General features: G+C 46.9%; 1 protein-coding gene across 2 annotated transcripts in view; it reads right to left on the bottom strand.

Moving 5' to 3' along the window:
* LOC147124848 (uncharacterized) overlaps positions 1 to 26,697 on the bottom strand; it is a 97,695-nt gene that overhangs the window by 5,030 nt on the left and 65,968 nt on the right. For both annotated transcript variants that reach the window (XM_086005019.1, XM_086005099.1), the window contains 2 exons: positions 24,889 to 25,027; positions 672 to 776 (listed from right to left, as the gene is read on the bottom strand). In XM_086005019.1, coding sequence (XP_085861145.1) covers positions 672 to 776; positions 24,889 to 25,027 — 244 coding nt within the window. The remainder of the gene's footprint in view (positions 1 to 671; positions 777 to 24,888; positions 25,028 to 26,697) is intronic.

Genomic DNA, 26,697 nt, shown 5'->3' with positions numbered 1-26,697 from the left:
AGTTTAGAAGAATCAGAGGGGATCTCATTGAAACTTATAAAATTCTAACAGGACTAGACAGACTAAATGCAGGAAGGATGTTCCCAATGGCTGGGGAGTCCAGAACCAGGGGTCACAGTCTAAGGATAAGGGGTAAGCCATTTAGGACAGAGCTGAGGAGGAATTTCTTCACCCAGAGAGTGGTGAACCTGTGGAATTCTCTACCACAGAAGGCAGTTGAGGTCAATTCATTAAATATATTCAAGAAGGAGTTAGATATATTTCTTAAGGCTAAAGGGATCAAGGGATATGGGGAGAAGGCAAGGACAGGGTACTGAATTTGGATTATCAGCCATGATCTCATTGAATGGCGGAGCAGGCTCGAGGGGCCGAATGGCCTACTCCTGCTCCTATCTTCTATCTTTTCTATGTTACTAAGCACCATTACTGTAGCCCCATTGCTTCCTGTATGACTATATCCTCTCTCACTCCATGAGCAATGCCATGCGAAAACTGCTAGAGTAATATTATAGTCAAACAACAGATGACAAACATGACCTGACAAACATGACCTGAACAGCTACACAATTGGTCAGGCATACATCATTTTTAAATAATTCATACTGTTCTTGTTTACCATTTCCTCAGCATGACATGATCAAAGTACAGCAATGTATTGCTGGTGGACTTACTGTGAGAGTGTTGTGTTGTTCGCTGTTATAGTAGTTTCATTGGATTCGGCATTAATTGTTTCAGCAGCCTCGCTGTCCTCACAGCTTTTTACTGGTATTGCATTTCTATTGAAAAAAATACAGTCAAATACAATGAAAGAAAGACTTGCATTTATATAGCGCCTTTCACAACCACTGGACGTCCCAAAGCGCTTTACAACCAATGAATAACTTTTGGCGTGTAGTCACTGTTTTAATGTGGTAAACGCAGCAGCCAATTTGCGCACAGCAAGCTCCCACAAACAGCAATAAGATAATAACCAGATAATCTGTTTTTGTTATGTTGATTGAGAGATAAATATTGGCCAGGACACTGGGGTTAACTCCCATGCTCTTCTTCGAAATAGTGTCATGGGATCTTCTACGTCCACTTGAGAGAGCAGACGTTTAATGTCTCATCCAAACGACAGCACCTCTGACAGTGCAGCACTCCCTCAGCACTGCACTGGAGAGTGTCAGCCTGGATTTATCTGCTCACAACCCACAACCTTCTGACTCAGAGAAGAGTGTGCTACCCACTGAGCCACGGCTGACATTGGCTATTTGTTATTTCTATTTAATATTAAGGGAGAGTTCTAAACTTTTATGTACATATACATTAAATAACTTGTCTTGATTTCTATTTCTTTGAGAAATAGTTGGACAAAAATATCAAAGAAGTAAGTTATCTTTTCCACATGATCACAATTTTAATTTGTGAACAGTATTAAAAATAACAGTTTTTAAAAAAACACACCCAGTGTGGTTCAGACCAAGAAGGTCCCAAGTTCAATTCCTGATCTATGCTGAGCTAGTTGATCTCTGTCCGGGTGAGAGGGGGCACTACACTTGCTGTTAGTGTCCCTGGGCTGCATTTGGAAAATAATCAGCCATGGCCCCCAGTCCTGATCATTAGCCAGCGATAAAGTATGCATAAGTGGGTATTAGATGAACACAGGATCGAGCTTGGCTGTGGCACTGCCTCCCCCACGCACCTGAAAGCTAAATAGCCTGCCAACACCCATTATCTAGGCATAAACACAAAGATGGTGACATAGCCAAAGTGCCAGAGAGCTAGTGGCACCTGTAGAATGGTAACCCAGTCTGAGTTCAGTACTTACACAAAAGAAGAAAAGGATTGGGAGAAATAAACGTTGTAAAGAGATAAGAGTATATTGTTTCCTGTTAAAATCATTATTGCAGTAATACAACCATTCATTGTTTACTGTACTTTATTCATCTTAAATAATAAGGACACTACATCATGCTTCAATATTAAATACTGATTGCTGAGTATCTGTGGATCTTTTGATTTGATATTATATGCTGCTTTTCCCAATAAGTTGGTACTGTACTATCCAGAAACACAAACATTTTATTCACAAGCTGTGCCTGAAAATGGGAGAGGTGTTTAGAGGGTGGCCGAGTCAATAATGCGCGCTTTGCACCATTGTCTAAAGTCAAAATTACCCCCAGTGTAGAATAATATTGTGGCAAAAATCGAAATTTGTGTTAGATATGTGTATCTTGTATCTTTTAATAAAATGCAGTAACCCAGTTGTAAGATTGATTCCAATTGCTTTGTTGAAAGCGGCAAGGGCTATGGAGACAATGGGCTGGATTTTCTCAGCCACGAGGAGACGGGCATGGATGGCAAACCCGCTCCCATCCCGCCTCCGTGCTGTATTGCCAGGAGATGGGAAGATGTGTTGCTTCGGGTCTCGTCTCCTGGAGGCGGGAAAGGGATTAAATCCTTTTAACTGCCTGTTAACAGATAGTTAACAGGCAGAAAAAATAATTAGTGCCATCTTACCTTCTCAGGTGAAGGCTTCCCAACCTCGGAGAACCCCGTCGGGTTGGAGTAGACGTGAAGGAGGTCTGCGGGGGTCGGTGTGACCTGGAAGTAAGATGTAGAGGTGAGTGATGGGTGCAAGTGTGGAGTGGTAAGTATGGAAGGTGAGTGTTAAGTGTTAGTAAATGTTCACTTACCTTGTTTTCTGTCCACAGCCTTCATCCACCCTGGATCGGGAAACCCGACATCTTCCTTGTCGATTTCACAGACTAGCTGTTGGATCCTCCGACCCAACAGCCATCTGAAATCTACAAAGTTGAAAGGTTTGATGAGTCCTGAACATAAGTACTCATCGAACTACAGAGAATGTCAGTGTTTAACAGCTTCACAGAGCTGTCAAATGCTGACATTTCTTCTTTCAAGAAGTCTTGACAGATAGCACATCAGATGTTGACGTGCTCTGTCAGTGACTTCCCCCTAATTGGCCTGCTGAGCCTGCAGGGCGGGCTTAACGAGGTCAATCAGGGGAAAATCCCTCTGGTTGGTGAGAAGATGAAGGAGGCGGGATATTGATCCGACAAGCAGAAGTCCCGCCTCCAACTCATCTCCATTGAGAAAATCCAGCCAAATTTGTCCATTTCATAAGGACAGACTTGTTTGATCAAGAATTAGTCAAAAACTCTCCTTGACAAGAACAGCATGTTTAAAATTACAACAAAAATCTTTAAGGTGTCAACATCCCATAGACCCTGTAGCAGCTTTGTTGCAAGTTGTATCAATGTATTGTAAAAGTCTTTTCAACTGTCTTAGAATTTTAGAATCATAGAAATTTACGGCACAGAAGGAGGCCATTCAGCCCATCGTGTCTGTGCCGGCCAAAAAAGAGCTATCCAGCCTAGTCCCACTTTCCAGCTCTTGGTCCGTAGCCTTGTAGGTTAAAGCATTTCAAGTGCATATCCAAGTACTTTTTAAATGTGATGAGGGTTTCTGCCTCTACCACCCTTTCAAGAAATGAGTTCCAGACTCCCACCACCCTCTGGGTGAAAAAAGTTCTCCTCAACTTCCCTCTAATCCTGCGACCAATTACTTTAAATCTATGCCCCCTGGCCTCCTTCTGTACTGTAAATTTCTATGATTCTAAAATTCTAAACCCCCTGGTTAGTGACCTCACTGCTAAGGGAAATGGGTCCCTCCTATCCACTCTATCTAGGCCCCTCATAATTTTATACACCTCAATCAAGTCTTCCCAAAGAAAACAACCCAGCCTATCTAATCTTTCCTCATAGCTAAAATTCTCCAGTCCTGGCAACATCCTTGTAAATCTCCTCTGTACCCTCTCTAGTGCAATCACACCTTTCCTGTAATGTGGTGACCAGAACTGTATGTAGTACTCTAGCTGTGGCCTAACTAGTGTTTTATACAGTTCAAGCATAACCTCCCTGCTCTTATATTCTATGCCTCGGCTAATAAAGGCAAGTATCCCGTATGCCTACTTAACCACCTTATCTAAATGTCCTGCTACCTTCAGGGATCTGTGGACATGCACTCCAAGGTCCCTCAGTTCCTCTACACTTCTCAGAATCCTATCATTTAATGTGTATTCCCTTTCCTTGTTAGCCCTCCCCAAATACATTACCACATAACTAGGGAAAAAATAGGGCCCATTAGGGACAAAAGTGGCAATCTGTGTGTGGAGCCGGAAGATGTAGGAGGGGTTCTGAATGAATTTTTTGCGTCTGTTTTCACTATGGAGAAGGACGATGTAGACATAGAAATAGGGCGGGGGGACTGTGATATGCTCGAACATATTAACATCGAGCGGGGGGAGGTATTGGCGGTTTTAGCTGGCCTAAAAATGGATAAATCCCCAGGCCCGGATGAAATGTATCCCAGGCTGCTGTGTGAGGCAAAGGAGGAGATTGCGGGGGCTCTAACACATATATTCAGGACCTCTCTGGCCACAGGGGATGTGCCAGAGGACTGGAGAACCGCTAATGTAGTACGATTATTCAAGAAGGGTAGTAGGGAAAAACCGGGGAACTACAGGCCAGTGAGCCTAACATCAGTGGTAGGAAAATTATTGGAAAAAATCCTGAGGGACAAAATGTGTCTCCACTTGGAGAGGCAAGGATTAATCAGGGATAGTCAACATGGCTTTGTCAAGGGAAGATCATGTCTGACTAATTTGATTGAATTTTTTGAGGGGGTGACTAGGTGTGTGGATGAGGGTAACGCAGTGGATGTGGTATACATGGATTTCAGTAAGGCCTTCGATAAAGTCCCGCACAGGAGACTGGTCAAGAAGGTAAGAGCCCATGGAATCCAGGGTGCCTTGGCACATTGGATACAAAACTGGCTTAGTGGCAGAAGGCAGAGGGTGATGGTCGAAGGTTGTTTTTGTGACTGGAAGCCTGTGGCCAGTGGGGTACCACAGGGATCGGTGCTGGGTCCCTTGCTGTTTGTGGTCTACATTAATGACTTGGATATGAATGTAAAGGGTATGATCAGTAAGTTCGCGGATGATACAAAAATTGGTAGGGTGGTAAATAGCGAGAAGGGTAGCCTCAGTCTGCAGGACGATATAGATGGGTTGGTCAGATGGGCGGAACAGTGGCAAATGGAATTTAACCCAGAAAAGTGCGAGGTGATGCACTTTGGGGGGACTAACAAGGCAAAGGAATACACAATGAATGGAAAGACCCTAGGCAAGACGGAGGGTCAGAGGGATCTGGGTGTGCAAGTACACAGATCCCTGAAGGCGGCGGAACAGGTGGATAAGGTGGTAAAAAAGGCATATGGGATACTTGCCTTCATTAGCCGAGGCATTGAATATAAGAGCAAGGAGGTTATGATGGAGCTGTATAAAACACTGGTTAGGCCACAGCTGGAATATTGTGTGCAGTTCTGGTCGCCACACTACAGGAAGGATGTGATCGCGTTAGAGAGGGTGCAGAGGAGGTTCACCAGGATGTTACCAGGGCTGGAGCGCTTCAGCTATGAAGAGAGACTGGGCAGGTTGGGTTTGTTTTCCTTGGAGCTGAGGAGGCTGAGGGGGGACATGATTGAGGTGTACAAAATTATGAGGGGCATAGATAGGATGGATGCTGAGGAGCTTTTTCCCTTAGTAGAGGGGTCGATAACTAGGGGGCATAGATTCAAGGTAAAGGGCGGGAGGTTTAGAGGGGATTTGAGAAAGAACTTTTTCACCCAGAGGGTGGTTGGAGTCTGGAACTCACTGCCTGAAAGGGTTGTGGAGGCAGAAACCCTCACAACATTTAAGAAGCATTTGGATGTGCACTTGAAATGCCATAGCATACAAGGCTACGGGCCAAATGCTGGAATATGGGATTAGATTAGACAGGGCTTGATGGCCGGCGCGGACACGATGGGCCGAAGGGCCTCTATCCGTGCTGTATTACTCTATGACTCTATGACTCTATGACACACACTTCTCCAGATTGAAATCCATTTGCCATTTTTTTGCTCACCTGACCAATTTATTGATATTTTCCTGCAGTCTGCAGCTCTCCTCCTCACTATCAAGCACACGGCCAATTTTTGTATCATCTGCAAACTTCTTAATCATACCCCCTATATTGAAGTCAGCTTCGTTGGTATAATATTGGCCCAGAAAGTCGGGTCGGAGGCTTCCCGCGGGTGCAAGCCTCTGACCTGCACTTACCTAGCACGCCGGCCGTTGAGCTGTGGGCCCGCGTGGGATTCCGATCCTGGGCCTCCTCCAACTGCCGGCGCGCAGTGCTTGCGTATCCCAGGGGCGCAGTTAGTTCGATGCATCCCCTGGGATCACGTGGGCCATGGAGAGCCAATGGTAGCAGGGAATACTTCATTCATAAAATTGACAGGAAGAGCTGTCAAAACTATGAATACAAAAGCTCCAAAACATCACTAAAACTTCAAACAATTTTTTTTTTAAATCACATTTTTAAAATAACTAAGTTACATAAAATAACTATTTTAAACAATAATTTAAATTTTTGAAAAAATTAATTACATGTTCTAACAGGGCTAAAAATAAACTTACCTTTCTTTAAAGTATTTAAAAAATAATAAGCCTGTGGAAAAAATGTTTTAATTTTAATTAATTCACCATTTATACCTTGTTAAAAGCAGGCCTTGCGCCTGCTTTTTACATGTGTAACTCCTGGAGACGTATCCTCCCGGAGAGTTCCATGCACATGTGCTGCCTCTCCAGCGTACGTGTTCAACTTCTGAACCCCTTCCTTTAAGGGAACGGAAGTTCCGGTTTCCGCGCATGCGCAGTGTATGCACGAAACCGGCACTTCCATTGGGCCTACGGGTGAGTACCCCGTGCGTACTCACCCGTGGAGACCCGAATTTCTGGGCCATTTTATCTTTATCTCAACAAAACATTGAAAGCCTACGCTATTGGTATGTGATGGCAAATATGAATAAGAACATAAGGACTAGGAGCAGGAGTAGGCCATTTAGCCCTTCGAGCCTGCTCCGCCATTCAATAAGATCATGGCTGATCTTCTAACTCATCTCCACTTTCCTGCACTATCCCCATATCCCTTGATTCCCTTAATATTCAAAAATCTATCAATCTCTGTCTTGAAAATACTCAACGACTGAGCCTCCACAGCCCTCTTGTGTAGAGAATACCAACGATTCACCAAACTCCGAGTGAAGAAATTTCTCCTCATCTCAGTCCTAAATGGCCGACCCCTTATTCTGAGACTGTGACCCCTGGTTCTAGACTCCCCAGCCAGGGGAAACATCCTCCCTGCATTTACCCTGTCAAGCCCTGTAAGAATTTTGTATGTTTCAATGAGCTCACCTCTCATTCTTCTAAACTCTACAGAATATAGGCTTAGGCTACTCAATCTCTCCTCATAGGACAATTCCCCTATCCTAGGAACCAGTCTGGTGAACCTTTGTTGCACTCCCTCTATGGCAAGTATATCCTTACTTACGTAAGGAGATCAAAACTGCACACAATACTTCAGGTGTGGTCTCACCAGGGCCCTACATAATTGCAGTAAGACGTCTTTACTCTTATACTCAAATCCTCCTGTACTAAAGGCCAACATACCATTTGCTTTCCTAATTGCTTGCTGTACCTGCATGTTAACTTTCAATGATTCATGTACAAGGACACCCAGGTCCCTCTGAACACCAGCATTTCCCAATCTCTCACCATTTAAAAAATACTCTGTTTTTCTATTTTTCCTACCAAATTGGATAACTTCACATTTCTCCACGTTATATTCCATTTGCCATGTTCTTGCCCACTCATTTAGCCTGTCTATATCCCCTTGAAACCTCCTTGCATCCTCTTCACAACTTACATTCCCACCCAGCTTTGTATCATCAGCAAACTTGGATATATTACATTTGGTCCCCTCATCCAAATCATTGATGTAGATTGTGAATAGCTGAGGCCCAAGCACTGATCCTTGCAGTACCCCACTAGTTACAGCCTCCCAACCTGAAAATTACCCGTTTATTCCTACTCTGTTTTCTGTCCATTAACCAATCCTCAATACATGCTAGTATATTACCCCCAATCCCATGAGCCCTAATTTTGTTTAATAACCTCTTGTGTGGCACCTTATCGAATGCCTTCTGAAAATCCAAAAACACCACATCCACTGGTTCCCCCTTATCTATTCTACTAGTTACAATTTCCAAGCACTCTAACAGATTTGTCAAACATTATTTCCGTTTCATAAATCCGTGCTTACTCTGCCCAATCCTATTATTATTTTCTAAGTTCCCTGTTACCACGTCCTTAATAATAGATTCTAGCAGTTTCCCTACTGCTGATGTCAGGCTAACTGGTCTGTAGTTCCCTGTTTTCTCTCTTCCCTCCTTTCTTATATAGTGGGGTTACATTTGCTACCTTCCAATCCGCGGGAACCATTCTAGAATCTATGGAATTTTGGAAAATGACAACCAATGCATTCACTATCTCTATAGCCACCTCTTTCAAAATTCTAGGATGTAGGCCATCAGGTCCATGGGATTTATTGGCTTTCAGTCCCATTAATATCACCAGTACTATTTTTTTATTAATACTAATTTCTTTCAGTTAATAATTCTCACTGGAGCCTTGGTTCTCCACTATTTCCAGGAAGTTTTTTGCGTCTTCCGTGAAGACAGACACAAAATATTTGTTTACTTTCTCTGCCATTTCCTTATTCCCCATTATAATTTCTCCTGTCTCAGCCTGTAAGGGACCCACATTTACTTTCACTAATCTTTATCTTTTTACATACCTATAAAACCTTTTACAGTCTGTTTTTATATCTCTCACTAGTTTACTCTCATATTCTATTTTCCCTTTCTTTATCAATTTCTTGGTCCTCCTTTTCTGAATTCTAAAATCCTCCCATCCCTCAGGCTTACTACTCTTTTTGGCAACATTATAAGCCTCTTCCTTTGAACAAATACTATCTTTAATTTCTCTTGTTAGCCACAGTTGGACCACTTTTCCTGTGGGTTTTTGTGCCTTAAAGGAATGTATATTTATTGTAAATTATGTATTAATTCTTTAAATGCTAGCCATTGCTTGTCTACTGTCATACCTTTTAATGTAGTTTCCCAATCTACCTTAGCCAACTCGCCCCTCATACCTACGTAGTTTGCTTTGTTTAGATTTAAGACCCTAGTTTTGGATTTAACTAAATCACTTTCAAACTCAATATAAAATTCTATCATATTCTCAAGGGCAATTAGGGATGTGCAATAAATGCTGGCCTTGCCAGTGATGCCCACATCATATAAACGAATAAAAAAATATTTTAGTCACTCTTCCCTGAAGGCCCCTTTACTACAAGGTTATTAATTAACCCTTTCTCATTGCAAAATACTAGACCTAAACTAGCCTGTTCCCTAGTTGGTTCCTCAACATATTGATCTAGAAAACTATCTTGCATACATTCCATGAACTTGTCCTCCACACTATTACTGCAAATTTGTTTTACCTAGTCTATATGTAGATTAAAGTCCCCCATGACTACTGTATTATCCTTGTTACATGCATGCACCTCTAATTTCCTGATTTATATTCTGCCCTACATTACAACTGCTGTTTAGGTGCCTATAAACAACTCCCACCAATGTTTTCTGCCCCTTGCTGTTTCTTAGCTCCACCCAAACTGATTCTACTTCTTGATTTTTGGAGCTAAGATCTTTTCTCTCTACAGTTTTTATCCCATCCTTTATTATCAGGGTTACCCCTCCTCCTTTTTCATTTTGCCTATCTCTTCTAAAAGTTAAGTATCCTGGAATATTTAGTTCCCAATATCACAAGCTACAATCCCATTAAGTTTTAAGATATTATGGGTGTTAAGAAGCTTTTTGCTTTACTTTACATAAAATTATACTCAATTCAAAGTAATCCATTGTTAGGCATGGTGGCTGTTCTTCAGCTACGTTTGCAAGGTCAATATAACATTGCCTGCATTTAAGCTCTGAACTGCTGCTTGCATATAGTAAGAGACTGTATCATCTCAGGAATTTGACTGAAGGAACTTGGAGAACAATGGACTCTTTTAAAGTCATTCTAGATGTATTTATGTTGAACAACTGCTTGTGCTGTATTATACCCATCTACATGCTTGCTTTGGTGAATCATGTAATTCTAAAAACTTGATCAGTAGTTTTAGCCTTGATACCGTGAGGGTGAAATTTGTCTTGGGTAAAAACCCATGGTACACAGAGCTTGATTTTGGGCAGCCTGCCTATTCGCTATCACCCGTTTTGCGCTTTTGCTGAAGATCAATTTCACCTCCCGTGAGTCCAGCAATTGATATTTCCCATCTTTTGGGTTAATAGGAAACATAATGGGAACCCTACATAAGTTTGAGTGCAACGTTTTACTGCTAACTGATGCCCTCTTTAACAAGTCCGCAAATTACATTCATTTTGCCACTGATGAAGCCACTGTCAATGAACGTGCGCTTGGCTTTGCCACTCTAGCTGACTCCCCACGGGTGCAGGGCATCATCGACTGCACACGTGGCCATCAGGGCACCCCATCGCAACCCAGTAGCATTTGTAAACAGCAAGGGCTTCCACTCCCTAACGTTCAGCTGGTCTGCAACCATAGGAAGATTGTTATCCATGTGTGCACCAAGTTCCCTGGCAGCTGCCATGACTCGTACATCCTTCGCCCTTCCACCATCGCTCAGCTCTTCGCACCGTCAAACAGTCTGCTTGGAGACAAGGGCCATCCCCTGAAAATGTGGCTCATGACACCTTTGAGGAGGCCAACAAACGAGGCTGAGGGACATTATAATCAAAGCCACATCTCCACGAGAAGTGTAATCGAGCAGACAATAGGCTTGCTCAAAATGCACTTCAGATACCTCGACAGATCTGGAGGAGCCCTTCATTACGCATTAGCTAGGGTCTCCTGAATAGTCGTCGTCTGCTGCGCCCTGCACAACAGAGCGCAGCAGCGAGGATTAGTACTGGATGAGGAAGACGGTGCTGAACACAGAGCCTCATCGAAGGACGAGATGAGTCACCATGAGGTTGATTACGAGGATGAGGAACACCTGGATGAGCCGGCGGTCCCACTGCAACCAGTACACGAGCACGTTGCTGCCTGTCATGCCAGGGATAACCTTATCAATTGCAGATTTCAATAACTTCAAGCAGCTCATACACGTGGCTGCCACCTGCGTATGCAGGTTTGCATCACCCAACACCAACACCATGCAGAAGTCAAACAATGATGCATCCCTTGTTTTGATTCTCACCACCATTGCTGGGTGTGAAATGAGCCCTGACCCTTCACTTTGCCACTTCCATTTCATCACACAAATTTGCCAATGACCTCCAAGTGTAACAATTAGCTGATTTATTGACAGCACTTCATAGAATACTGGCATGACATTGATAAAGAAAGACACACACGAGTGACTACCCTTGGGACTATTTGTGTGGGATCTTTCTTTTCCGGGTGCTTCTACGTCGTGCTACCCCTGCGGCTTCAGCAGAGGTAGAGGCAGCCTCCTCATTTCCATGCTGCACCTGCTTAGACGCCTTTGGCGGTCGTTCTCTGGGTTTTGGAGCCACTGATGGCTCCGCCAAAGTCTGCTCCTCCTGTGACTGTGCATGCGCAGACTCAGCCAACACTGAGGCATCTGGGGCTCTGACCGAGGGGGTTTGGCAAGGGGGTGGAAGTCCAGAGGGTTTGAAGCGGAGCCCGCCCTTTCATGTCCCCTCCCACCAACAACCCTCTCATGGGCCACTCGCACTTCCCTGCTAGCAAGTAGCTGGAGAGCACCTTGCTGCACATCAGTGGGGCCATTAGGGCCCACCTCTATACTGACATCCCTCCTACAAAGGACGTCTATGAGCTTCTGGTTTCTCTCCTCCATAGATGCCCATCTCTCCTCCATTTTTCCCCATCTCTCCTCCATAGATGAGCATCTACTTTGAAGAGAAACCATGCTCTCATGCGATTGGTGCCGTGTCTCCTCCATGCAGGTGGCCATCCTATCCATGGAGGAAGCTGTAGTTGCCAGTGTGTGCGCCACGGTGTTGCTCATGCTAGAGATGGACTCCTGCATTCTCTGCACACTCGCAGTCACCGCGGTCGCAAATCCAGTCAGGGCCTCCTGCGCTTGTTCCTGCAGCTCCAAGATCCCCTCTTCCTTGATGGCCCCCGAGGCTCAGCATCTGCATGCAGCTGAGCAGAGCTAGGAGACTCCTGCACCCTCCGATGAGTCTCCACTGCTGACCCTGTCTCCACCATCTGCTGCTGCTCAGTTGTGAGACACCAGGTGACAACACTTCTATATCGCGATATATCCAGAGGTGTGCGACTCTGCGCTGGTGCTGGGTTGCGTTGTCTGAGGTGACGCTGTGCCCTCAGAGGCAGGAGGCTCCTCTGAGGAGTCTTCTTGCTGTTGCTCCTGGACATGGGGGGGCGGGGCTCTTGATGGACCTGTGGGAGAGTGAAGACATCAGTTAGATATACAGGCTGTCTACTGCAGACACATACCATTATCCACATGAGCATTCATCTTGTCTTGACATCACACCCCATATGAGGCAATGATGAAAGGCATGCAATTGTATGGAAATTCATTCTGTCACCAGCTTCTTCTACTGAGCCCCTCTCTCTGTCCCCCACTTCCGGAACATCCGCCACTCCTGCAGTCTCCAGTGCTGCCTCCTCTGCACTCAGCAGATATCACATGGCTTGTAGAGGCCCTCCTCCCGTGTTCTCCCTCTCCCTCTTATTGTGGGCTATCTTTTCCTGCAATGAGTGAAAGAAGAGAAGGTTCAGTGAGAGTGATGGGATGAGTGTAAGGAATGGAATAATATAGAGCTTTACACTGACAATTTGATGGAGTGGGTTGGCAATACCAAGTTGCCTCCTTTTGTGTTGTTAGTTGCTGTCATTGCATAACAAGGCTCAATGTGGGGGCTGCATAGTAAGATGACAACCTGCAGGTAGAGTTAGAGGGATGGTGAAGGCACAAGGGATGTTGGACTGTGTAGCGTTGTGCAGGAGTAGAGGTGGCAAGGTAGTGTAGGATTCGCAAAATTGGACTTTGTATTAATAAGGGTCAAATGGCAGAAGAGGCCGTGATTTTAAAGACTGTTTTAAAAGAAGCCCAGAAAAAGGGGCATACAAAATGGCCACCATACCATGTGACCAGCTTATTGGGACACTTTAAAATGGTTCCTGCGCAACCTCAGACAGCTTTGTGGATTCAACCCACAGTAAGTTCTGGAAGCCGTTTCTGAGAGAACGAAACCAGACCCACACATATACATATGGATTAGATGCAGATCCAGTCAAGATCGACCTGAAGACAGAGGCCATCAAAATGTTGACCCAGACAAAAGGGGACAATTTCATATTCATGAGAACAGCATCCAGGACTAAATAACGAGATCAGCAGGACATTCAAAACAATGAAGGTAATTCCAGACCAGAGATGGGCCTTTACCAGCCATTTAAAACATTAAAAAATATGATAACTACCCCGCTATGCTCCTAGCCCGCCAAAAGTAAAACAAAGACTAACCTGATTTTGGGCGGGAGACGGAAGTTTCTGGAAGAAAGGTATAACTGGAAGACTTTTCGGCAGTTGGGGCAAGCTTGGAGAGACACGTAGCTTGTGTGCAGTTTTGAATCCGGACACTCAGAAGAAAAAGCAGGCACTCGGAGAAGGAAGAAGAACCAAGCCAACATCGAGAAGGCCGTCTCGAAGCTGGCGTCCCGCCCCGGGGAATCACATTGGGAGATCATCGACCATCCCCGGGCCATTGCCGGAACGAGAGGCCATCGACCCAACTTGGGAGAAGAAACAAAAAAATAAAGTCCCAAGAGAAGAAACCTTCCAGCCACCCCAGCTCGGGAGAAGAGATAAAAAGAAACTGAAGAAGCGATGGGAGCCAGCCCAAGGCTCCTCTAACCAGGGTCGAGCCGATGATCCTTGACCCCGCTGACATCCAGGCCCGCCGGTGTCCAGCCGCCCCCGACCCCCACCTCAGGAGAGAGGTGTGGCGCAGCTCGCAGGGGCTCCACGATCCACGTGGAGACGAAACGCCTGAAAGGACCAAACACAGACTCGATTTCAAAACCTTGCACTTCCTAGTGGGATTGGTGAGCATGTTTCTGGCCCTTCACAATCAGATCTAGATAGGTTTAATAAGGGGGTGGATTTAAGGGTACAGTTAACATGAGTTGTTGTCCCTCGATGTTCCGTGTGTTTCCTTATTTCATGATGATCTTTGTAGAGTATAAGATGCCTGTATTTGCCTTAGCTAGTACTGTGTCGTTATGATTTGTTTGTGTGTTTTTCCCCCCCATGTACTCCCTTATCTGCTCGCATTTGATTTGATATTTTTCCTTATGCATTAAAATTTCATTTTGTTTCATCAAACTTGGTCTACAAGAGTTTTCTCTACATTGTAGTTCCTGCCCCTAAGTCCAGAGTATAGAATCTAAGGGGCGAGTGGGTCGAACCACTCAAGGTTTTACTGTGCATGAGAGAGAGGCCTCTAGAGAGAGAAACCTCAGGGAAATCTCTCAAGGAAAACCCCTTACAGAAAATGGCGACTGCGGCAGGACTCTGGCAGCAGGATTGCAATGTAGTAGATCCAAGTTTGAATGGTCAAAATGCAATGGATGAGAGGATAGCGGATTATGTCTTTGGCAAGGTAAATCTCACCTAAACAGTGGATTTCCGATCTCTTGCTGGATGGGCGTCCGGTGGACGCAGCCATCAGGTGGACAGAGAGCAAAGAGCATAAGAAGTCAGTGGAGAAGGCAGTGTGGCTGATGTGTTACAAGAAGCAGGTCCAGATCTTGGACCGAGTCGTTGCAGCACAGGCAGCCAAGATCACAACCCAGGCAGCAGAGATAGAGGAAAAGGCCATGGGTGGGGAAAAACTCATCACAGCACTTCACGCGCTGAATCAGGAACGCCAAGTGGTAGCTAGTCAACATCAGGCTAGTATAGAGTACCTGGAGTGCCAGGTTACTGAGGTAAAGATTAACGAAATGAGGATACGGGAGAAAAACGCCCGCCTCGCACAACAGCTAAGAGCGCAGGAGGAGAGAGTAGTGGAGGTTAAGGCAGCTTACAAGCTAGCCCTCGAGCACGGATTTGAGAGCACAGACCACGGCCCCTGCCAAAAGACCATAGAGGACCGGAGAACGGCCCTGGTTAAGGCAAAAGGCATGGTATGTCTCACCAGCCCGAAAGCCAGTCACATGGACTTTTTAAAGGAATCAAAACAGCCGATTCCAGCTGAGGCAATTGTGATACCAGCCACCGAGCCCTCAGCACCGCCGAGCTATAGTGAGACTTGGCCGGAAAAGGAGGGGGTAGTGAAAGAGAAGGTAGCTGAGGTGGAGTGTGTGGAAGAACCACTGGTCGCAAAGCCGGGACCGGCACCAATGTGTCCTGCTCGGCACCAGAGGTTCGGTCCCAATGCTGCCGATGGCAGTATCGGACCCCAACAGAACCAACTTGTGGTGCCCTACGCTGGCCTGCAATTAAGGTCCATGGTGAGCCACCTCGCACAACTCACAGTAAAGGGAGATCCCTCGTTTCATTTCAGGGAGATAGAGGAAACAGCAGCCATCAATGACTGATGATCAGGAACAGGTCAAACTGTGGCTTTTCTCCCTGGATTCCACAATCCTTCAGTGCCTCTCAGAGGATAGTAAGAGGGGACGGAAAGGGTATGCGGATCTCAGGGAGGAAGTTTCAGAAGTACTGGGAGTGGACGACGGTAGTCCGTTCGACCGTGTAGAAGGGACCGTGCAGCTATCTGGAGAACCCCCACGGGTTTTCGCAGAAAGGCTGTGGCCAGTGTATCGACGCAGCTGTCCGGGCATGCCTGAACGGGCTGTAATGAGCAACAAACAGCGGGTTCATTGGCTCCGTTGCTTGGTTACCAACAGCTTGCCGCAGATACGGGCCCTAGCCAGATCTTGGTTCGATCCCCAAGGTCCCGGCGTCACGGAGGAGACGGTGCTCCGTCAGCTAAATGTTGCGTACAAGAATTGTAGGGGTCAGGAAACACCTCCCCAGAAGGGAAAAGTGCATGAGGCAAAACCCGCAGCCCCAAGCAAGAAGGAGTGGCGTCAGGAGGGGAATCGCCCTGTCCAAGCCAAGCTCAATTGCTATGGGTGCGGGAAGGATGGACATCGGCGCAAGGACTGTAGAAATCCGTGGAAGGATAATAAAGAGAGATTTCCCGCAGCCCAAGCCCAAGCCCAGACCGCCGCCCCAGCACCAGCCCAAGCCGTAGCTCCTGACCCAGCACAAGGAGCTGGTGCAGTTATGAATCCCGCTGCGATTGAATCAATCATAGAGACAATGCGGTCTCTGATGACTTTGCGGGGGAAAATAGCTGTCACCACCGGCCTTGTCGCTCCCGAAACCCCGATCGCTGTACCCAAGTGACTAGAGTCGGCGCAGCCCGTCTACCTGTGTGCGCTGCGATATGATATATGGAGATGACCCCTCGTGGAGATGGAGATGGAGATGGAGGTGAAGGGAACCTATCTGTTGGATACGGGAGCATCGTGCACCGTAATCCACACAGATAACCCCACCGCCTCGCCTCTGTCCACCGGGGTCCCATATCTTCTGTCGGGCTTCATGGGCGAAGAACAGGCTGGCGCACATTCCCTTCCCCTCTCCATTCGTTTAGGACCACTCCGCACCACGTGGAAGTGTACCCTGATGAAGTGGGAGGTGGAACGGGAGTCCTGGGGTCTGATTTCTTGGTAGCCCACGGGATCCACGTGGACCTAAGAAATCATTGTCTCTGGGGAGCGGGTACGAGTGTGAAGTAGATAGAGTGTTAAGGAAACCCCTACGAAGGCACGAGTTGGCCGGCGAGAAGTAAAATTCTTGGGTCTAAACCTATGTGCTGGCGAGAGAACCGTAGACCAGGAGGATAGACCGGAATCGGTGGAAAATCCACCGTTCTACGCCACTCGCACAGTGGCGGTGTCCCGACGCAACAAGTGGTTTCGCATGAAGCGGTGCAAACTGTTTAAACCGGGTGCAAGAGCATCAGCAACCGAAGCCAGGTCTGAGGATAAAGATCCTCAGCCTGAGGCGCGCGATGAGTCACAGACCACACAAGCTGGCGTTGTAGCCTGCTTGGAAGGAGAAGCTGTCCCGCCCACCTGGGGGGAGGTTTCCCCGATGGCCTGGGACTCGGACGAGGAGGGGCCCGAACAACAAGGTCCCGCCCTCGACACGATTCTGGAGGAGGTGGTGTCGGAGGACGGAGGTCCCGCCCTCGACTCAAGCGTGGGGGAGGTAGAAATTGGGGGCAGAGATTCTCCACCTGTAGGGACAGGTGAGGAGGAGCCGTCTGCCAAAGGCCCAATTCCCGAAGGGGCGGAGCCTGAGGGGAGGGAGCCAAAGCCCACAGTCGTGGAAGAGCCACGGGCTGTGAGAGCTAAAGTTCCACCCGAAGGTCCACTCGCCAAGGGAGCCTGCCCGAATCCCAAAGGGGCGGAGCCTGAGGGAAGGGAGCCGAAGCCTACAGTCGTGGAAGAGCCACGGGCTGTGAGAGCTGAGGTCCCACCCGAAGGTCCACTCGCCAAGGGAGCCACGCCAAAAGTACCTTTTCGCAGGTCGACTCGTACGCCTCAGCCTGTAAAACCTTGGCCCGATTCCCCCGCTCCCAGTAGACGCCGACTTCAGAAATCCTTGAAAAAACACAGTCCCCGATTAACAGCAAAAGGCTGCGGGGAACCCAAGCCACAGGTCACTGCAGCCCCGCCACAGGGAGCGACGAGCTGCAGTCCAATCGGGGATTTGGCAAGCCACCCGGGGACGGGCGGCGCTGTACATAAGTTTAGGTTTAAGTTTAAGGTGTGTAAATATTAAGGGGATTAGAGTTTAAGTAGTTTTAAATCTGCCCAGTATGTGTGTTATTTTAGATCGAGGTCGAAAGACCCGATCATGCCGTCACCTAAGCCAGAATCTCTCGGGAGCCTGGCTATATTGTTTGATTTATTGCAGGAACCAGGAGAAAGATGAGAGGGATCCTCGTCGCGTTCGTGCTAATCGGATGGAGCTGGGCCTATCGGGGCCGCACCAAGGACTCCACGATCTATGGGTGCTCTGGAAATACAGGCCCCATCGCGACTGACGGAACCGGCTCACGGGACGCTGAAGAGACTGCTGCCTACTTCCATGAAGGGAGATGGCCAGGCTGGGTCGAACTCTACTGAATACTCCAGTCAGACGGGGTTTGCATACAAAGAAACATCTCTGATGTGCCCCAGGGTGTGGATCATTGCACCCAGGATCAGCGTCACAGTGGGCAAGAAGATTTGCCTTGTTTGCCATAGACATGTACCTTTGGACCGTTGGTGGTGGCTGCGCAAGTTGAGCAGCACCATGAAGAATTCAACTGTGGAATGGGAGAGATTGGGCAATAAAACCCATCAGACAATAACGGGAGCTCACGGGGGGGTTGAGTGTCTGTTGGGACAAATGGTGGGAACCAGATGAGGGGATCTACATCTGTATGTGGGTTCAGAATGCGTTTGCCCCACAGGCGTCTCCATCTTTTTCCAAAGACAGTGGCAGGATGCTGGACAAGGAATGAGGTGGGATGTCAGCACACGGGTGTGCAGAGTCCCATACTCTCAGATCCCAGTAAACGCCACTGAGCTCATCACCCGACCCCGCAAGCCCCTGCCCACAGTTCCAGTAGCTAAAGCCCTCAAGGAAGGGTGCCCCACCACGACAAAGGGACCCGGGAACGGATTGGTATTGGTACCCACAGGTCAGGTACTGTACAAAGGGGTCCACTACGCGGTGGCTTCGGTGATTTTAAATCTCACCGAGGTAAGATTGCCAGCATGGTGCCCCAAGGAAATGGAGCAATTATACCAGGTCCTGTTAACAAACATGTTTAAACAGTTTTACGAATTCGACTTTGCCGATGTCGACAGAGCCGAATTGTACACCACACCACATGAGGTCTTGGACAGAATAGGGAGACAAAGAAGGGGTGCAGTAAATGATATTTTCACAGCTTTTAATACAGGTGCTTCCATCATCAACACACTGGATGACGTGGAGCTGCAAACCCAGATTAATGGTTTAAAAACAGTTAAGCAAAATACTGACTGATGAGAATAAGGTAGTGGGTTCTGAGTTACATGAGGACCAGGCCATGACACTACACTTAAGAGATTATAGCTGAGCTGGAGAAACACGCCAGAATGGTAAATGCCCTCATTGGGGAGGATCGGAATGCGTCCGATCAGGCTGCGCAGAACGAAGCTTGTGTGCTATACGGGCGTGGTTACTGGGCAAGGGCCGCAGTAATCTGGAGGATTTAAAACCAGGTTTAGTCCCCTCCTGGATCAGCAACAAGCATCTCGCAGCCCTCCACCCTTTTGAGAATACATTGAGTCCGTGCCAGCTCAGACTAGCTTCAGAGGCCTACCCAGTCCCAGTGGACTGTGGACGGTCTAATCACACCATTATGGGTATAGTGGTAAGAATGCCGGTGATGGGAAAGACAGCCAAACCCGCCCCGGTATACAGGGTGGAGAACATTGGAGTCATTCAAGAGGGTGCGCACATTCGCTACACAGGGGTCCCACCTTACGTCATTCGATGGGAGCATGCAATGACAGGTACCGACCTCTCGGGGTGCCAGAGCCGGGGAGCACACATCATCCTGTGTCCCCAGCACTTGAATGCCCATTCAAAACCACAGTGCGGGTTCAGAACTGCTGGCGCAAAGCCTATAAATTGCACCATGGAGGCAATGGCACAAGGCCATGTGCCCCCACAGGTGGCATATATAGGAGGTGGGACATACTGTGTCACCACTGCAGCACCCCACTACCAGCATGGACAGCACGGTTGGTGTCCGGTTAGTGACAGCAGCTTCTGTTTCAACCCCAGGGCAGAATTTCAAGTGGCCCAAGAGCGAATTGTCCCCATTCCTGAACCTTCCACTGTTCACATCACTGTGAAAGTGAATTTCACTGATCTTCAGTGATTCGTTGCACATTTTGGATATATCATTCCCCCTCTCCCTCAACACCTCACCAAGATATTAAAAGCCGTTGTCGGTTCACAGAAACACTTCTACACACTGGAGCAGAAGACTTTAGAGATAGGGGCAGACATATTGGACATAGTGACCCCACCGTGGTGGGACCTGTTCACTAATATAGAAGTCCCTTCATGGATTAGGATAGCCTCCCACATTCGTGTAGTGTGCCAGGTTGTCATTGTAGTTTAATTACTGTTTGTACACTGTAAAAAGGTCAAACATTTGCAAAAGTATGAGAATAGAGGGGAATGGAGAGAGCATTATGTGCAGGTAGAAGAGACACCCGTTTAGATTTTGCTGCTTTGTATTAAGTTAAAATTTTCCCTCCCTCCCTCTATTATTTTTGACATGTATTCATGTGTATTTTTGCATTTTTTGTGTATGTACTTTATTTTATGATTGAAGTTTTATTAGATGTGATATTATTAGAGGTAATGTGTATGCACTAGGTGATGTAGGGGTATAAGGACCCCCTCCATGCCTGGAAGTAAGTTGTTAGATTTTTAACTCCAAGGTATTGCCATCTATAGATGCTTAATATACACTAGATTTTTTCTGAAATGGGAAATGCATGTGTCGTGGGGTCATAGATAGGTAAATACTGGGGATGGTTAGGTTGTGGAAAGTCAGGAAATGTTGTTCACCCAGAATTATGATACTTCAAGCAAGTTAGAGTATCATCAGGAGGGAGTGTAGGATTCGCAAAATTGGACTTTGTATTAATAAGGGTCAAATGGCAGAAGAGGCCGTGATTTTAAAGACTGTTTTAAAAGAAGCCCAGAAAAAGGGGCATACAAAATGGCCACCATACCATGTGACCAGCTTATTGGGACACTTTAAAATGGTTCCTGCGCAACCTCAGACAGCTTTGTGGATTCAACCCACAGCAAATTCTGGAAGCCGTTTCTGAGAGAATGAAACCAGACCCACACATATACATATGGATTAGATGCAGATCTAGTCAAGATCGGCCTGCAGACAGAGGCCATCAAAATGTTGCCCCAGACAAAAGGGGACAATTTCATATTCATGAGAACAGCACCCAGGACTAGATAACGAGATCAGCAGGACATTAAAAACAATGAAGGTAATTCCAGACCAGAGATGGGCCATTACTGACCGTTTAAAACATTTTAAAATATAATAACTACCCCGCTGTGCTCCCAGCCCGCCAAAAGTAAAACAAAGACTAACCTGATTTTGGGCGGGAGACGGAAGTTTCTGGAAGAAAGGTATATCTGGAAGAGTTTTCAGCAGTTGGGGCAAGCTTGGAGAGACACGCAGCTTGTGTGCAGTTTTGAATCCGGACACTCAGAAGAAGAAGCAGGCACTCGGAGAAGGAAGAACCACCAAGCCAACATCGAGAAGGCCGTCTCGTAGCCGGCGTCCCGCCCCGGGGAAACACATCGGGAGATCATCGACCATCCCCGGGCCATTGCCGGAATGAGAGGCCATCGACCCAACTTGGGAGAAGAAATAAAAAAATAAAGTCCCAAGAGAAGAAACCTTCCAGCCACCCGGGCTCGGGAGAAGAGAGAAAAAGAAACTGAAGAAGCGATGGGAGCCAGCCCAAGGCTCCTCTAACCAGGGTCAAGCCGACGATCCTTGACCCCGCTGACATCCAGGCCTGCCGGTGTCCAGCCGCCCCCGACCCCCTCCTCAGGAGAGAGGTGTGGCGCAGCTCGCAGGGGCTCCACGATCCACGTGGAGATGAAACGCCTGAAAGGACCAAACACAGACTTGATTTCAAAACCTTGCACTTCCTAGTGGGATTGGTGAGCATGTTTCTGGCCCTTCACAATCAGATCTAGATAGGTTTAATAAGGGGGTGGATTTAAGGGTACAATTAACATCAGTTGTTGTCCCTCGATGTTCCGTGTGTTTCCTTATTTCATGATGATCTTTGTAGAGTATAAGATGCCTGTATTTGCCTTAGTTAGTACTGTGTCATTATGATTTGTTTGTGTGTTTTTTTCCTCCCATGTACTCCCTTATCTGCTTGCATTTGATTTGATATTTTTCCTTAAGCAATAAAATTTCATTTTGTTTCATCAAACTTGGTCTACAAGAGTTTTCTCTACATTGTAGTTCCTGCCCTTAAGTCCAGAGTATAGAATCTAAGGGGCGAGTGGGTCGAACCACTCAAGGTTTTACTGTGCAAGAGAGAGAGGCCTCTAGAGAGAGAAACCTCAGAGAAATCTCTCAAGGAAAATCCCTTACAGTAGAGCAGTGCGAATGTGATGAGACACACAGCAGCATCAAGGTAATTGTGGCTTAATACTCCCTTTTCCTGATCTTACTAGATCATTGAACCTCTTGCAGCACTGCACCCAGGTGTGAACCACCACTGACAGCCCCGTAACCTCCTGCGATATCTGCAGCCACGCTGCCTTTGTCTGCTGGGGAGGCCTCTTCCTGCCATCCACAGGGAAGAGAAACTCCCTATATGTTCTCACACCCTCCACAAGATGATGGAGGGACACATCTGTGACACGAGGTGCTGCTTGTTGGCGCTGCAAGCTCATCATGCAGACACCCAAACACTGACAGTACTGAAAGCTATCAATTTGCAACTGACAGTAACTGGGGCCATGGCCCCTTTAAATAAACCGGCAATAATCGCATCATCCGGTGATGTCACCAGGCCCGCACCTTTTAATAGGGCCGGGAAACATGCAGGGTGCGCCGAACAAGGCCCATTAGGGCAAGATTCAAATTATCGATTGGTTCCATACAACAGCACCTCCCACCGCTGACCTCTCCTGCCTTGAAGCTACCCAGGTAGGCAAAATCGCGGCCTATTTAAAACTAGCGCCCAAACACAGAAACAACATTCTGCAGGTCTGCGCAATGCACCCAGGGAACTGCCATGATGCTTTATTCGCTGACACGTTACCATCCCTCTACTATTCGACCCTGGAAGAAGTGTGACAGGTTAGCTGCTGAGGTACAAGGGACAACCCCCCTACAAACCTGGCTGATGACACCCCTAAACAATCTCATCACGACCAGGCAGCACAGAATTACTCAGAGCCAGGGGCACAACCAGGATCCCTATAGAGCACACAATAGGAATGATCAAGCAGAGGTTTAGAAGTTTGGATCGCTCGGTGGGGCTCCATGCAATATACCCCAGATAGAATCTCACGCATCGTCATGGTCTGCTACATATTGTACAACATTGTATTGCAGAGAGGCATGCATTTGGAGGAGGAAAAGCAGCAGCAGTTGAAATGCTTGCAGCTGATGACTCCCGGGTGCTGGAGCCTGTGAGGGCGCGACTGCAGACTGCTCACCTCGGCTGCTGCTGGATCAGTCTAGCCCAGCTGACTTGCTGGCACCATGGGGCGGGTACTAGTTGGGGGGGGGGGTGGGGGGGTATGTGGACATGGAGGTGAATGTGCAGACATTCTGAGCAAGGTGGAATGAGGAAAGTGGTGGCTATGGGGGCAGGCCATTAATTTATCTTTACAGCCAACAGGTTTTCAACAGCTGTTGAGTGAAAAATGTAAGCAGGGGATGCGACCTTGCTTTAAGTGGTTCATCCCGCTTTTCGTAGAGTCGGGGAACGCTCCGGAAATTTCAGTAGCCTGCCCTTCAAATGTTAAAAAGGACCAGGTCTCACGCTGACAATGACCTTGGGGCTTGCTGCCTGCCACAATACCTGGCCCGAGTAAAAATTGGGCCATAGTATTTTTTCCCACTGTAGGTGACAAGATAACAGGCCTATAATTCACCATAACACATCTCTTTCCTTTTATAAAGATTGAAATCACATTCATCATTTTCTAGCCCTCTGCTACTACCCCTCTGGGCTCTGACAACTTTCTTCCACTATATTCTTGGTTATAAATTTCAGCCTCGTGTTTTATAAATCTCAAAATGCTCCATTTTCTTAATGACCTTTTTATTGTTGACCAATGTCTTTTTCATAAACTCAGATGCATCTTATGTAAGTTTAATTGCCTATTTGGGAATACAGCTGGGATATCCTATGGTGGAACCTGTTGTGGAAATAAAACTTATACATAGGAACAGGAGTAGGCCATTCAGCCCCTCGAGCCTGTTCCGCCATTCGATGAGATCATGGCTGATCTGTAACCTAACACCATATGCCCGCCTTTGCCCCCTATCCCTTAATACCTTTGTTTAACAAAAAGCTATCAATCTCCGATTTAAAATTAACAATTAATCTAGCATCAATTGCTGTGTGCGGAAGAAAGTTCCAAACTTCTACCACCCTTTGCATGTAGAAATGTTTCCTACTATCACTCCTGAAAGGTTTGGCTCTAATGTTTAAACTATGCCCCCTAGTCCTAGAATCCCCAACCAGCGGAAATAGTTTCTCTCTATCTACCCTATCTGTTCCCCTTAATATCTTGAAAACTTCACTTTAAAAGCACTATTGTACTCTTAAAGTTCCCTGCAATCCCATCCCTCTCATCCTAACCCACTTATTGTTCAATATTTTGCCTGCTATATATAACTCTCAAAAATCTATTTTTTAATATTCATTTTTAAACATGTTTTCCCATGTTTGCCTAATTTTCTCTCTCCCCAGATATCCTCATTTCCACAATTTGTCTTGACTGAGAAAACGGCTTAGTTGGATACAAACTCTAATATGGTGCAATGTTTCATCTCATTCTGCGATCAAGAAGTACACTGATTGAGGCGGGCAAGGTGTTCATTTGCCTTTTCAACAGAAGACTTCATCTACATGACACATCCCAGAAGAGCACTAGCAAAGCTCACTATATTTGGGTTTTCAAATGATCTGTTCAATGGATTAGATAATGAAAGATCAGCGGTGATAAAAACTAACGGCCTTACCTGCCTCTCTTTTTGGATTTGGTGCAGTAAATGGCAAGAGCAAGAGCCTCCACAGCCAGAAATACAGGCACAGCCGCTGAAATCAAACTGAGTTTCCATGTCTTAAGACCAAAAGCAGAGACTTCTGCTGGATTAATACCTGTGCAGACAAAATAACAATGCAGTCTGAAGATTAGAATTGATCTGTGGGTCTATTTATTGGGATGCAGTTTGAATAGTAGACTTCAAATAATTTGGATTTCTGCTAATCTGGAATCTAGTTTAGGAGAGTGAGGCAATTGGAAAAATACGATGGGTGGATCTCTGAGATCTCAGCCTTGTTTGCAAATCCCTCCATGGCCTCGCCCCTTCCTTATCTCTGTAATCTCCTTCAGCCCCACAACCCCCTCAGATATCTACACTCCTCTAATTCTGCCCTCTTGAGCATCCCTGATTAAAATCACTCCACCATTGGTGGCTGTGCCTTCTGGTGCCTAGCCTAGGGCCTAAGCTCTGGAATTCCCTGCCTAAACCTCTCCGCCTCTCTCCCCTTCTTTAAGACGTTCCATAAAACCGACCTCTTTCCTAATCTCTCCTTATGTGGCTCGGTGTCAAATTTTGTTTGATAACGCTCCTGTGAAGCACTTTGGGATGTTTTATTAAGTTAAAGGCGCTATATAAATACAAGTTGTTGTTGTTGTAGTACTGAGTCCGCAGTGTGGTGCCATTGTAGGTACCGAGTCTGCTGTGTTAGGTATCATGTATATGAAAGTTGGTCAGTGCTTGGAGGTTTTTTATTACTGAGTGGAAGGTTACGTACAGATGGTATTGAGGAGTTTTAATGCGCTGGTGGGGTTTATGGTGAGGGAAGGTGTAGATCATCTGAAGCATTGGGCAATCAACTGTTGGGACATAGCTCTAGTCAAAGGCAGGTGCTGTCACCATCCCACCGAAGCTCTGTCCTCACCATCATCCGAGTCTTCATCATCAGGTTGGGGAAGGACTTATTGATGTGCTGGCTCCACATGCAGTCCATGACAACCCCAATCTGGGAGAGTCTCCATGGGCTGTACTGCAGAAAGCCCCCGAGACTTGTCGAGGCAGTGAAAATGTTATTTCAGGGGCCCAGTGGTGTGCTCTAGCAGTGCTCTGTTCTGTGGGTGAGAGCAAGTTACACACTGGTACCATGAGCCATGTGTGCAGAGGGTATCCCTTGTCCTCGAGTAGCCAGCCTCTGATGTGCTGAGCTGGGTCATATAGATGATGGACTAGCACAGAATGTATGCATCCTGACAGCTGCCAGGAACCTGGGTACATGATTCGGTGGTGGGGATCATTCATCAGCTAACCGTTGATGGATTGATAGTCTTTCATATTCTTGAAGGCTGCTGGTCGACTGGAAGCTGCTCTCTTGGCTACTTGCGTGCAGTCAATGACAGCCTGCACTTGTCGGAAGCCTGCTATTGCAGCAAAGACTAGTGCACCATTCTTCTGACTGCTGGCATCCATGCAGAATGTAAAGAAGGCATCTGTGGTCTGCTTGTTGCAGGCATGGAAACGTGACTGATGTCACCTGCAGCCTGAAATCAGCTTGAGGCAAAAAAATTAAGGGATGTCGTCACTTTGACGAGGACAGGAAATCCATGGCCAGCTGGGAGAGTGGGCAGCAGGATTGTTGTAAGAGGGTGTACAGGTCTGTGACAACCTCATCACAGGTCTGCGACAACCTCCTCACAGGTCTGCGACAACCTCCTCACAGCTCTGCGACAACCTCCTCACAGCTCTGCGACAACCTCTTCACAGCTCTGCGACAACCTCCTCACAGCTCAG

Source organism: Somniosus microcephalus, chromosome 1, assembly GCF_052327205.1.
Source record: "Somniosus microcephalus isolate GS21.2 chromosome 1, FLI_Smic_1.0, whole genome shotgun sequence".
Taxonomy (NCBI): domain Eukaryota; kingdom Metazoa; phylum Chordata; class Chondrichthyes; order Squaliformes; family Somniosidae; genus Somniosus; species Somniosus microcephalus.
Note: the sequence above shows the minus strand (reverse complement) of the source record. Positions and strands in the feature narration are given on the sequence as shown.